This window comes from Carassius auratus, chromosome 17, assembly GCF_003368295.1.
Source record: "Carassius auratus strain Wakin chromosome 17, ASM336829v1, whole genome shotgun sequence".
Taxonomy (NCBI): Eukaryota; Metazoa; Chordata; class Actinopteri; order Cypriniformes; family Cyprinidae; genus Carassius; species Carassius auratus.
The window spans coordinates 14,762,940-14,777,313 of NC_039259.1; the positions used below are offsets into that span (position 1 = coordinate 14,762,940).

Genomic DNA, 14,374 nt, shown 5'->3' on the forward strand with positions numbered 1-14,374 from the left:
TCCATCACATGACAGAGAAACAATAACCCCAATTCTGGCAACAGCACTTGTTGTGATGCTCTAAAAACATGTGTGTGTGTGTGTGTATGTATGTATATATATATATATATATATATATATATATATATATATATATATATATATATATATTCTTCTTTTCTTTTCTTTGTTGTTTGTCTCTTTTAGGAAACTACAATCAGATTAATTAATACTTGCATAATGCTGACACCACAGGTCATGTGACGTCCATTGGGTGACCTGCTCCAAGTAAAATTAATTATCTTTTTCTAGAAGACCTCATGTGAATGTACAAGTATTAATTATTATTTTCCTAAAGCCCTGTTCATTTCTTTATTTTTAAAGCCTGACTAGTAAAACAAATGTGTAATTTGCAAAAAAATACTAAATAAATACCGAATCCACCTTTAACCCAATAGAGCGTAAGAGACTGACCTACCGTGACTAAACGGCATTAGGACCGAGCGTCAGTTTATCAGGCAGGAACAGTAGCAGAGAGAGAGAGAGAGAGAGAGAGAGAGAGAGAGAGAGAGAGAGAGAGAGAGAGAGAGAGAGAGACGATGCAGCATCAGCATCATAATGAATCACAGCAGCTCTGAGGCGCGAGAAGCGGGAGACGGAAGACTGAATTGGAGAGTAACGAAAATACGCTTTATTTGTTATTATTGAGCTTTGTCCCGCGCCAGGAATATAAGTGGACAGAAATTAGACTAACAGTACTCAGTACTTTATCTCCAGGATCCTTCCTTAAGGAGCCATGGATTATTTTACTCGACAAACTTTTTTAAAACTAGCTTTTTTCATCTTCACAGGTAAGTGTTTGCCACACATTCTGACATGCTGGTTTCTGGCAATGTTAAACATGTCCAAACAAGACGCTGACAGAAATGTATTCAGACTTTGATGGTTACAAATATATTCATCTTGATGTCATGAGAAACAGAATCGTGAAACCGCTAATTTCTCAATTGGCAAACACATGTAAGCGGATTTCCACATAGGCCTAATGCTTTTTAAGGATGGCATGAGATGCTAACCGCGCAGATTTAATCAGCACTTTGAAATTCAGTTAATTTATTCTGAGGCATTAAACTCTTTGACATCCCAGAAAATGCTGGCTAAATATATGGTGTCATACTAATTAAATAAAGTACCCTATAAGAGTTAGTGTATATGGAGAAGAACTAATTGTCCTCAGCTTTGAGCAGGCTTAGGGAGATTCATCTGTTCTTGGCAACCTTTTTTGAGTTAAAGGCAAACTCTCTGTAGTATAAGTTTCTCTTTAGAAATTAAAAGGAGCTTTAAATTGAGGACAAATAGCTATTTACTTTTCAAAATATTATAGTTTATAATTCATGTTCTACATGTGACTTCTAGGAAGCCATTTGAACAGTCAGTCTGAAATCAGAACAGATGTTTAGAATGCATTTCATGTGCAGATATAGGCTAGATGACAAAAAATATAGGAGAAACTGGTGCTAGTTGTCACAATGTTTATTCCACTAGTTATATTTAAGGGTACTTATTGTTACAAGCCAGTTACTGTATGCTCAAGAAATGAAGATGCAGTTGATTAAATATGCTTAATTATTGATTTTGACTTTGTTTTACTTTTATGGGCTACGTTTTAACCTGGTTTTAAACAGCTGTTACAGCAAATTCAGACTGTGGAACATTTATGAAACAATTAATTTTGGCCAACAAATATTGTAATGAATCAACTTAATATTCAAATCATGTGGCATCGTTGCCGACCTTATAAAAAAATAGAGATCCCAGTCCACATAAAGTCTACCTTCATTATATAGTTAACCTCTGTCTTACCGTGTCTAGCTGTTTTTATTATATCCATTTATTCAGCCAATACTTTAAAAGAGATAATTCACAAAATGACTTTGATTTAAGAGGGCTTTGCATATGCTAATGTATCTGTTGGTTTGGGTCTGCGAGATGTGATATTTAATCAAACCCTTTTCATTAGTACCTCATCTGTCCTGCTTAGACAAAATTTCCTCATCAGCATCACAGATTATCAACGCGTGTTTGTTGTCCATTAGGCAGGAGTATGACAACAGTATGTATGATTTATATAATGCGTGTGTTGCTTTAATAAGGTCATTTCTTATGTAATAGCAAACAGACTTCACTTAATTAGCAATCTGGAAAGAGTGGTCCACATGAGCTGATTTGGTTTGTGTTGGACAGTACGTCATTTCTCTGCAGTGTTCAGCAATCTGGCAATTTAGTATTCAGTATGTACATGATCTGTCTAACATATTTATTTCTGCATTTGTTTGTTTGTTTATTAATATTTTTGGCACACAATGACAATAAGTTGTATGTAATTCTGCACTCTTTAGTTGAGCGGAGCTTTTAGCAAAATTAAATGAGCAGATGTCAGTCTGAGGAAAAACTGAAACCCGCTTTCAAGTAACTCAAGGCACGTACAAGTATGTAGGTGAATAATGCCTCTAGCCTTTTACATTCCCTTTCTTTTTCTATAGTGGTTTCTCTATTCTCTTCTCAGTTTTCATCTATTTATGTTTTTTTCCAAGCCAAATGAAATAACTTCTGACTGACTCAGGAATTCCCCAGAGTACGAACAACTACAGTATGTAATAATACTAATATGTTCAGCTTTTTTGATGAACATTAAAGAGAGAAAGCAGTTCTCTGATATCATGTATTATGAGTCTACCCTGTCAGCTTGAGGGGTTTTAACCATCTAGGGACCGTGAATGTCACTGTTTTAGAAAAGAAGTAGGAGTTATGATCCAAGTTCAGTCTTGTTCAGATGCATTGTCATTTATTTTACATTTCTTCTGTTGGCAGATTTTCTAACCATGCTGAATCAGAAGATAGATTATTATTGTGTTAGCAAAAAACCACCCAAAAGACATGTATCATGAAAAAAAAAACAGAATTTCTTTTGTTTTACACAGTGGATTTATGTGAAACATTTCACATTAAATACTAATGTAATAGTGAAATATCAGGGGGGGGGGGGTAAACTCAACGTTGCAGCAATGTTGGTCTGTGGCTGTATAAAAAAAAAATAAAAAAACCTTCCCAAAAATTATTTGGAATGTGTGGAAACTTTACAACCACAGTTTCCATCAACCCAAAAGTACTGATTATTTAATAGGCATAAATAAAGGGAGACAGACTGGTAAAAGCCAAAGCTAGCATAAATCTAGCCAATCACATTACAGCTTGCCAGATCAAGCAACATGAAATATGCATTAGGCCGTCTCAAGTGGATACTAGCAGAATGTTGGACTGCACCCCCCAGATTTCTGATTACGTATTGTCCTAAATGGCAAGGTCGAACCGAGTTTTACTACATTTGTATTCTTACCGGCACTTTAAAGGGTTAGTTCACCTGAAAAATGAAAATTCATCCATCTTCTACTCACCCTCGAAGCATCCTAGGTATACAGTTTGTGACTTTCCTCTTTCAGAATAATCGAATCAAAGTTGTAAAAAAAAAAAAAAATTGTCCTTGCTCTTCCAAGCCTTTCAATGGGGTAAGCATGTGTTTGTTGTCAACTGTTCAGAAGACGTGAAATAAAGTGCACACATCTGTTATAAAACGTCCCTCACACAGCTCCGGGGGGTGAATAATGGCCCCCTGCAGCGAATCGATGCCTTTTTGTAAGATAAATATCCAGATTTCAGACGTAATAAACACTTTTGTATGCACTGGTGTATGTGTTGTGCGGGCCTCTGGGAAATGTAGGAGCAAAGGAAACAAAGTTACCTTACTTTAGCAAAGGAAAACCAGTCTCCTCTTGGCTTATTTCGAAATCCTCAGACGTTTTTCTTTTCTTTTTTCTTCTGTATAAAAAAAATAAAAAAAAACCTTCCCAAAAAATATTTGGAATGTGTGGACCCAGGGTTTGGGCGCCGGATCTGGCTGATGAGGAAGGAGATAAGGACTGGCCCGTCTCCATACCCTCCGCCAGATCCACCTGCGAACCCACCGCGGGGAATGCTTCTTACACCAGAGATCAGTCTCGAGAGACTGATTCCCTTAGTACATTATTTAGCAGCATGGAAACTACTGCCAAATGTATCTCAATGGATCCTGCACACAGTAGAAAGACGCTATTGGATTCAGTTCGGCCGTCCACCGCCGAGGTTCAATGGGGTTACACTGACAGTCGTCGGCCCCCAGCAGGCTCTGGTGATGGAACAAGAAGTGAGGCCATATATCGACGATTGGTTGATTTTAGCTCAGTCAGAGCAAATGGCGGTTCGACATCGAGGTGTCGTTCTCGCCCATATGGGGGAGCTGGGTTTGAGACAGAACGCCAAGAAGAGTGTACTTTCTCCAGTTCAGAGAACCACCTATCTAGGTGTAGTGTGGGATAGGACCACGATGCAGGCATGTATGTCTCCTGCTTGGATCGAGTCAATCCTTTCCTCAGTCAAGAGAGTCAGAGAAGGCCAGTAACTCACTGTCAAGCAGTTTCAGAGACTGTTAGGGCTCATGGCAGCTGCGTCCAACGTTATACCTTTTGGTCTCCTACACATGAGGCCCCTACAGTGGTGGCTCAAGACCACGGGGTTTTCCCCGAGGGGAAATCCATTCCGAACTATCAAGGTCACACGGCGATGCCTTCGTGCCTTAGACATATGAAAGAAACTTTGGTTCTTGATTCAGGGCCCGGTGTTGGGAGCTCTTGGTCGCCATGTAACGCTAGCGACAGACGCGTCCCTCACCGGTTGGGGTGCGGTCATGAGTGGCAACCCTGCCCACGGTCTGTGGAGCGGTCGCGATCTGGCATGGCACATCAATTGTCTAGAAATGCTAGCAGTGTATCGAGCATTGAAATATTTCCTCCCAGACCTGAGAGGCCGTCATGTGTTGGCACACACCGACAACACATCGGTGGTCTCTTATATCAATCACCAGGTCTGCGTTCACACCCCTTATACAAGCTGGTATACCAGATCCTCCTGTGGTCCCAGGGCAAACTCCTCTCGTTAAGAGCAGTATATATTCCTGGGAGATTGATTGTGGGAGCAGACATGCTGTCGAGACAGGGGCCGAGGCCCGGGGAATGGATGCTTCACCCCGAGGTGGTGAAGCAGATATGGCAGATATTTGGCAAAGCTCAGGTGGACCTCTTCGCGACTCAAGAGACATCGCAATGTCCCCTCTGGTTCTTCCTTTAGTTCACCCAGCTCCACTGGGACTAGATGCCATGACACAGACTTGGCCGAGGCTTCGCCTGTACGCCTTTCCCCCCATCGCTCTGCTCCCGGGAGTTCTGGCGAGAGTACGCCAGGACAGGGTTCGTCTGTTGCTAGTAGCCCTGTTCTGGCCAGGCCGAGTATGGTTTGCCATACTGGTCTCTCTCCTCGACGGCTCTCCATGGGAGATTCCGATCAGGACTGATTTACTCTCTAAGGGGCAGGGCAAAATAATCCACCCTCGCTCGGAGCTGTGTAAGTTGTGGGTGTGGCCCCTGAGGGGGCACAGTTCATAGCTTCCGGTCTCTCAATTGAGGTTGTTGAGACCCTCCTCCAATCCAGAGCTCCCTCTACGAGGAAACTGTACGCCCTGAGGTGGAAACCGCCAGCTTGACCCTGTTAACTGCCCAGTTGGTACAGTTCTTGAGTTTCTACAAGCTAGGCTCTCTGTGGGGTTAACTCATTCCACTTTAAAGGTGTACGTGGCAGCCATAGCTGCTTACCACGTCCCTTTCGACGGTCAGTCAGTGGGTAGGCACCCTAGTTACACGTTTCCTCTGCGGTGCACTGAGGCTGAGACCTCCAGTACGGTCCCGTATTCCCCCGTGGGACTTGGTTATGGTGTTAGAGGTTCTCTGTAAAGCTCCATTCGAGCCAATTCAAGATATATCAGATAGACATCTGACCCTTAAGACTGCCCTGTTACTGGCGATTACGTCTCTAAAGAGAGTTGGAGACCTTCAGGCCCTCTCGGTGGCCCCTAACTACTTAGACTTTGCCCCTGGTATGGCCAAAGCATTCTTATACCCTCGAGCGTGTTATGTTCCCAAAGTTCCCTCTGTTACACCACAACCTATCATACTGCAGGCCTTCTGCCCTCCTCCCTTTCGGGAGCCAGACCAGGAGAAGCTAAATTGTATGTGTCCAGTGCGAGCATACGTCCACAGAGCTGCCCTGTGGAGAAAATCTGACCAATTGCTTGTTTGCTACGGTCCTCCTAAAAAGGGTTCCCTTGCCTCTAAGCAGACCCTTAGTCGTTGGATAGTCGAGGCTATCAACGTCTCCTATGAGTCCTCTAGTCTTCCCCTTCCTTTGGGAGCCAAGGCTCACTCTACGCGGAGTATGGCTGCCTCTAAGGCCTTTCTAGCAGGTGTGTCCCTCTTGGACATCTGCATTGCTGCGGGATGGTCCATGCCATCTACATTTGCCAGATTTTACAATCTCGATATGTGAGCCGATCCTGGCTCTTCTTTCCTCTTGCCTTAGCTGTGCTCTTCGGATACATTCTAGGCAGGGGATTGGTAGTCTGGCAGCGCTGGCACATCGTTCCCCAAAGCGCTCGATGCAGCTCGAGTTCCTGAAGAGGAACGTCTCTAGGTTACGAATGTAACCCTAGTTCCTTGAAGGAAAGGGACGCTGCGTCGCAGAGCCATACTCCCGGCATTATATTGGAAGCCTAAAAATGTGTGGGATTAAAGGAATAGTTCTCCCCAAATCCAATTTACTTACCCTCAAGTTGTTCCAAACCCAAAAATATATTTTGAAGAGTTTGAGTAACCAAACAGTTGGCAGCATCCATTGACTTAAATGTATTTTTTTTTCTCGAAAAAATCTGAGAGGCAGCATACATTGACAAAAGTCAAGCTGTTTGTCAAGGAATGTTTTATGTATTTATCTTTTAGTTTCCTGAGTGTGCTCTACCTGAATTTGCAATGATGGGAAAAAAAAGCTCAGCCTTGTCATGTTTTTCATATCAGTTTCTCACATTCTGAATGAGCAATTTCATTATTACTTTTTGTTTTTTGCAATAGGACATATGAGACACCGCTGACACATGAAACCATAGTAACAGTGACGCTATAGTCTTAGGTGACATCATTGTGAAAGTAATATAATTTGTGAAAAGCTTCAGCATTATTTTGACAAATGTATGCTATAAGTACAGTGTTAAATGTCGGCACCATGGTTTCTGAGGAAACTGCATTTTATTATTCCCACACCATGAATTACTGAAATGACAATATGTCGACTTTGACTTAAAGAAGGTTTTAGTTGTGGAAGTGAAGTGGGTGCTTGCATGTGTAAGTGCTGCTCAGCATGACTGTGTGTCTGGTGAAATTGACTTTTTTTTGCCAAGGTAGCTGCATAATCGTCCAGTAATTACAGGTCTGAATCTCTAAACACAGATCAAAGTGTTTGCTTTTAGCATCAAACATTAAAGAGGCACAATAAGTGTGTTGTAATGCACATCACTAGCAAGCAGAGTATTTGTGCTCATGGCCAACATAAACGGTTCACAGTTAGTTATTTTAAGCTGTCAGATATTATCATCATCTGGCTCATGCCCAAATTGTGTTGATTGTCTGTTCATCTTTTGACCATATGCATGGATAAACAAAAATATGGCCAAATAATACAAATAGAAGCCAGAAACTTTTTTTTATGCTTAACCTCACAAAATCTGAAGAGGGCCTTTAGAAAAACCTCTGGAGGTTACACTAATTTATATAAAATATAAATGCACATGATATATTTTTATGTTTTATTTTCTATTTATTTTCACAGTAACAGAGTATGTAATATATTTTATTATTCATGTTTTTAGTTTAACCCTCCTTACAAAATTTAAATGAATAATACTGAACTTAAATATATAAACCCTAAGCTGTATGATTTTATTAAATAAAAAGCAAAAAGCATTTAAAAAGCAATAAACATTAAATATAAAATTTAACAGAGAAAAAAGCCTGGGAAAGTGATAGAATGGGGATGCAAAATTATATCAAAATTAAACCCACTTTTTTGATCACTTTGATCATTTCTCTCAGTATTTTGATTTACAGATCTGAATAACTGAGCTTAGCAAATTCAGTCAGCACTAATGGAAAAAAAATGGAACTGAGACTATTTACACCCTTCATGCTGTATAGTTTTAATGTATTTTGCATTTTTTGTAAGGGGAGAAAATCGTAACAATATTGCACAAAAATCACATTTGAATGATTTTTAAATATTTATTTTTGTCATGGGAGAAAATCATGCTGTAGCGAGGTTGCACGAAGGCCTTAAAGGGGGATAAAAGTCATTTTGTTTACAACTACTGTCTTTCCATATTATGGTAAATTTTTTCTTGCTTGTGGTTCAAACATTGGTTTAAATGGTTTAGTTCTCACTGTACAACAACATGGGATTCGTGCCTCTAAAAACGGGTCACCACCACGAAAAGTGGCAGATACTTGAAGTGCTCCTAAGAGTTACACAAGGTCCATCTAAACAGTCTCAAGAGGGCCAGCGACACACAATTAGCCTGTAATTACTGTGTCCCTGAACGTCTATCACACCTACTACATAATAATGAAACACTTTGATTCCCGTGGAGCAGCAGTCCAGATGGCCTTGTGTATGTAGACATCTCCTCTCTTTGATGCGGTCAGGAGACTGTTTTGACTTTGTCCTGTTGTTGACATTTGGCTTGTGACATTCAGTGACTCAATATTAAGGTGGTTTTAGACCTGTGGAGCAGCAGTTGAATCTGAAATGTTGTTTTTGTACCACTCCTGTTCAGTGAAGATGTGTTGAAATACATCCTTCACATCAGAAAAAAACAGAAAATCCCTTTGGTATGACTGACCCAAACATGGTAACCTTATACGATTAGTCCATGAATCACTTGATGTTTTTGACATCTGGCAGTGTAGATTGTTATCAGCAGCTCAGATATGGTCTAGTTAATGATTGAATGATTATAAGGAACATTCTGTGTCAAGTGATGTTCTCTCAATGGCATTAAATCTGATAAGGGTCCCTGAAGTAATTAGCGGTAACCTTTTTTATAGAGTTGTGAAAAGAACTGCAGTGTATTCAATAATTGGAAAAGGAGAGGTCGGAAGTAGCACAAACGGCACAACATATAAACTTAGAACATAAAAATGGCAAATAAATTAAAATGAAAATTCAGCTTTGCATCACAGAAATAAATGAAATTTGATGTATTATGTATGTGTTATTTAAAATTGGCATAATATTTCTCAATATCACAGTTTTTTTCTTTATTTTTAATCAAATACATGCAGCCTTGATGAGAATAAGAAACTTCTTTAAGAATATGAAAAATCTTACTGATCCCAATACATTAAAAATATAACAATGTATTAAAAAAGAAACAATATTCAGTTATTTATGACAAATATAGGCCTGATGTGATACACAAATATACATTGTTACAATATACACTAAGTTTGGGGTCGTTAAGATTGAACGAAAATTACAAAATGACAATAAAAACTATAATATTGTGAAATATTGTTACAACTTAAAATAAACAATTTTTAAATGCAATTTATTCCTTTGATGGCAAAGCTTAATTTTCAGCAGCTATTACTCCGGTCTTCAGTGTCACGTGATCCTTCAGAAATCATTCTAATTTGCTGATTTTGGTGATCAAGAAACATTTTTTATTATTATTATCAGTGTTGGAAACAATTGTGCTACTTAATATTTTTTTGTGGGAACATGATGCATTTTTTTCAGGATTCTTTGATGAATAGAAAGTTTAAATGAACAACATTTGAAATATCTATTTTTTCGGTAATATTATAAATGTCTTATTGTCACTCTTGATTGGTTGTAAGCATTCTTGCTGAATGAAAGCATTAATATCCTTGTTTTTATGTGTAACACTTGCATACGTGATCACAACATGTCTGTGAAGATACAGTGAGAATTTTTTTTCTTGCTATCTTGTTAATAGTGTGCTATCTATATGCTCCTTACAATAACAAACAATTGTTTCAGTCGGAATAAAGACTTGAAACATTTGACTTTGATGGATCTTCCCTTATAAATGCTAGAGAGTCTTTTCTGCAGTGATCTGGCAACAGGACAAAAGACTGAATGAAAACAGACTCTCTCCAAAGCGAAGGGACACAACTGCTCTCATGTGTGTTTAGTACTGCTATTTTTTTAATCTTCTAATTGATTTTAGTCCAAGCAGAGCTGAATCCCATGATAGATGGTGTGGGCCTGAACTGAATTATTTTAAAAAGCAAAATGAATGCTGCTTTCAGTTTGTCAGCATCAATGTCTGAATGTCATGTTTTTCCTAAATATGTTTTCATTTTCACAGACAGAAAATGACTTTCTTTTTCTAAGAATTCTTAGTAGAACTCAGTTTGATCTTTTCTCTCTTGAATTCGTTGGTCACTTTTAACATTTGGTGAGCCGCAGCATGTCACTGTTCCTGTTGTGCTGGCCCGTCTTTGCTAAACCCACAATGATCGGTTGCGCCTTGCTTCACTGAGATACCACATTTCCATGTTCTACTGATAAAGCTGTAAAGTCCTGTGCAAAATTACATTCATTTTACAGGTACCAAAAGAATGGCTACAGAGTAACATCCTGCTTTTTATCAGTGTCCCCTGCATAATAGAACTTTACAGACAGGAAATGAATGCTGAGGGTTTAAACGGGGGTAGGATGTTTCTCCACGTACTATGAAATATATCTTAAAACCCCTTACTTCTGATAATTTGACCCTAGCTGCAACCAATTACGAGAAAAATTCAATTATGCAATTATTATTGCAAATGCCAAAAGCCTGATTTGCCTCTTATGAATGGGGGCTCAGATAAGTGGGCTTGCATACTCTCACTCTTTATTCTTTAATACAGCTGTCCATATTTTTTGTTAAAAGTCAAATGTTCTTCATTGTAGGGCTCAGTTTGAACATAATGCACATCATTATCAGCTCATTTCCTTTAGGGATGCAGAACGAAACTAAATCTGTGACTAAAAGTCAGGGCTATAATGTCTCATATTGTTTGCAGAGGTGGATGGAGAGTTCATTTGGGCTTTTAACATTTATAATAAAAATAAATTGGGCAACAAGGCAGCACATTAGAATGATTTCAGAAAAATCATGAGTAATAGCTGCTGAAAATTGAGCAAAATAACAATAATAATAAAATCTTGCATTTTATATATTTAAATATAACAAAATACAAAACAGTTATTTTAAATTGTAATAACATGTCAAAATGTAACTGTTTTGCTGTATATAATGGTCAAATACTGTAAATGCAGTCATGCTTAGCGTATTCAAATCAGAAATTGATCAGATGGTTCTCAGTGTGTCAGATAGAGCAAATTATTTCCATGATTAGTTAAATTGGTGTCTCTTCTATTTACCTAAATAGCAACACATCTTCATGCTCTCAGCACTGCCTCAAAGCCCCAGACAAACCCAAAAGCATGTTCTGTGATCTTCGCTAAGTGCTACAATTAAGCTACATTTATGGAGAAAATATGTGCTGACAGCCTGGTTTAGTGTTGCAGTAGTGGCTTGTGAACGTTGAGAGAGGCGGTTGCTGATACATTCATTGTTAGCCTACATATATCTCTTCTTCAGGTTTTGAAACACATAGTTGCTCATTTGCACAGGCAGCAGTTGTATTGTTGGTAGGAACGTCTCGAAAAAGACTGTAAGATGTTTTTTTTATCTTTAACTGCCCCGGTTGAAAAAAACAGCATGATCGTTAGGTATGTTTTGAAGCATGGCAGCTGGTTTGAGCTGGTTTAAGCTGGTCAGGACTGGATTAAACCAGCTCAAACCAGCTGCCATGCTTCAAAACAGACCCAACCAGCATGCTATTTTTTTTCACAAGGTCTCTCTCTCTCTCTCTCTCTCTCTCTCTCTCTCTCTCTCTCTCTCTCTCTCTCTCTCTCTCTCTCTCTCTATATATATATATATATATATATATAAACACACACAGATACTATTAATGTTTAGTATTTGTGTAAAAAAGAAGAAGAAAAGAATTGCATGAAATACCTGAGCTTTATTAAGGATAACGCAATCAGATTTTCAAAAACTTATGTGAATGATTTGAAACATGCCACATAGACATAGACTTATTTGATTTCAGTCAAACCAATGTTAGCAAGTATCTAAGCTCCATGTAGTCAACTCTGAATTTTTGTTTCCCACCCTTTAGAAATGCTAGGATTTGAAAGGGTTTGATATTTTTTCTCTACATACCCTTTAATATGCTAATCAAGACCGTCTGACATAGTTCTGTCCTTGAATGTAGACCAACTACACCCCTGCACCAAAAACTCTGCATACACCTCTTAATTTTAAATATCAGTTTATTTTTAATGACATGCCTAAGCAATTTAAAGAGTGTGTTTTTTTTTTTTTGCCTCATTTCACAACTGACTGCTTTGTTCATTATTCTCAATTTGTCTGTTGGCTTTTCTATATACAAATAAATAGTTCCTGTAGCTCAATTGGTAGAGCATTGCGCAAGGTTGGGGGTTTGATTCCCCGGGAACACATGATAGGTAAAAATTAATAGCCTAAATGCTCTGTAAGTTGCTTTGGATAAAAGCGTCTGCTAAATGCATACATTTAATTTTAATTTAAATAAAGCAGGTCGACAACTAGTTATAATAAAAGTTTTATATCAGTTTTAATAGTTGTAGTAGTCTTAACTATACACAGACAATAGATTTTTAACAAGGTAGAGCAGTTACCTCACTGAAACAGAGTGTTGCAGTGACTGTACTGTAGTTACATTGGTTCATTTTCTTCTGCGTCTGGTTCAAACATCTGCAATCTGTTACAACACTTACCATCTCGAGCATCAAAACATGTCACATGCTGTGCATGGATACAGTGCATTGAAGTTCACCAATCACAGAAGTGGCCACTTACTTACATTTCTCCGAGGTAACACCACTTGAAATGGAGTGTTTTTGTCAGAAACTGAAATTTTTAATTATTACAAATATCTGAACTTTTTGGGTGCAAAAACTTTGCTTGCTTCATAAGCTGACTCCTAGATACATAATATCAAGATCTGAAAATTTGTGATCCCTTTAAACCCACATTGAATGTCTCCGCTTCTCCACAGCATCAGACATTAGTGGTGAGGATTGCCTGTGCCTCTCAGCTAAAACAGAGAGTATTAAGAGTCGACATTATCCTCTCAGAGGAAGAAAGTGTAGGATAAGGCTTGGGCAGACTAGGGCACTCTCTCAGCACAGATGAGTCAGCTGGGTACACTGTGGTGTGTATCATGTTGGTGAGGAGTGACAGCACTCTTCTGAGAGTGTGCGTGTAACGAAACCCAGCTGTCAGATGTTCCTAAACTGGGCGGAACAGGTAGACCAGATGCCATGCTTCACCACTTGGATAGGGATCAGAGGACTGTCACACATGCAAATCAAGCTCAGAGTGCTCTCCTGGCAGAGAGAAATAAGTGCAAATAAGTTGCTCTTGCTGATGGACGGACCCCCTAGATAAAAGCAGGTTAACTTGAGGTTGCAACTTAAATCTTGAGCTTTTATAAATGAGTATAGAATTACACATGAGAGATTCCTTAGGGATTTCCATGTAATGCCTCAGGATTTCTTAGTTTTAGTCTTCACTGAAAAACCAGCATGGTTTACTACTGTTCATGGTTTATTGGCTCCTCACAGTAGTGCAGATATTCATTATTTCACATACATACTTTAATAAATCAGCAAACTGGATGGAAATTCATCTCACAGGGCCAAACTTATGAATATCAACACAGTTCAGGCATATCAGCATAAGTCTGGTCCACATTATATTTGACACTAAAAAAACTACGGACTGTGTTGTTGCGTCGTGTTGTGTGCGCCTGGGCTAAAAAATTGCACTTGAACAAACTTCAGTGACTATAGCCAAGTGTCTAACTAGCAAGTCTGTTCTGCGACTGCAGAAGAGCTGAGAGAAAATGTAATAATCAGGTGTTGTTATGAAAATAGACATGTATTAAAATGCTTAAGTTAGTTTATGTAAAGTTAGAACAGCCTTCCGTGTGTCCTCTTGAGTTTATTTGTTCGCTTTCGTTACTTTAGTTTTTTTTCTCGTGCACTGGTTCACTGAGCTGAACAGTCAATCAGAGTGATCTGTTTCAGTTCAACATGCTCAATCAGACAATCAGACACTCAATCAGGTGCGGAACACAGTGAAAACTGCTGACAGAAACTCATTGACAGCCTAACATCAACCTTTAGTCTGAATTAAAACTCAATGTTTTTTTAATGAATTGGTTTTTTTTAATATATTATTTTTTTACTGTTTGAATATTGGTGAAACGTCTATAGTTATATTGTGGCAACTTGTATA

General features: G+C 38.7%; 1 protein-coding gene across 1 annotated transcript in view; it reads left to right on the plus strand.

Annotated features, from left to right (window-relative positions):
- The first annotated feature begins 586 nt into the window (after positions 1-586).
- The window catches only part of ltk (leukocyte receptor tyrosine kinase), a 52,590-nt gene continuing 38,802 nt past the window's right edge, over positions 587-14,374 (plus strand). Inside the window, exon 1 of the mRNA XM_026285956.1 lies at positions 587-830. Within this exon, the coding sequence (XP_026141741.1) occupies positions 776-830 (55 nt within the window). The 5' untranslated portion in view covers positions 587-775. The remainder of the gene's footprint in view (positions 831-14,374) is intronic.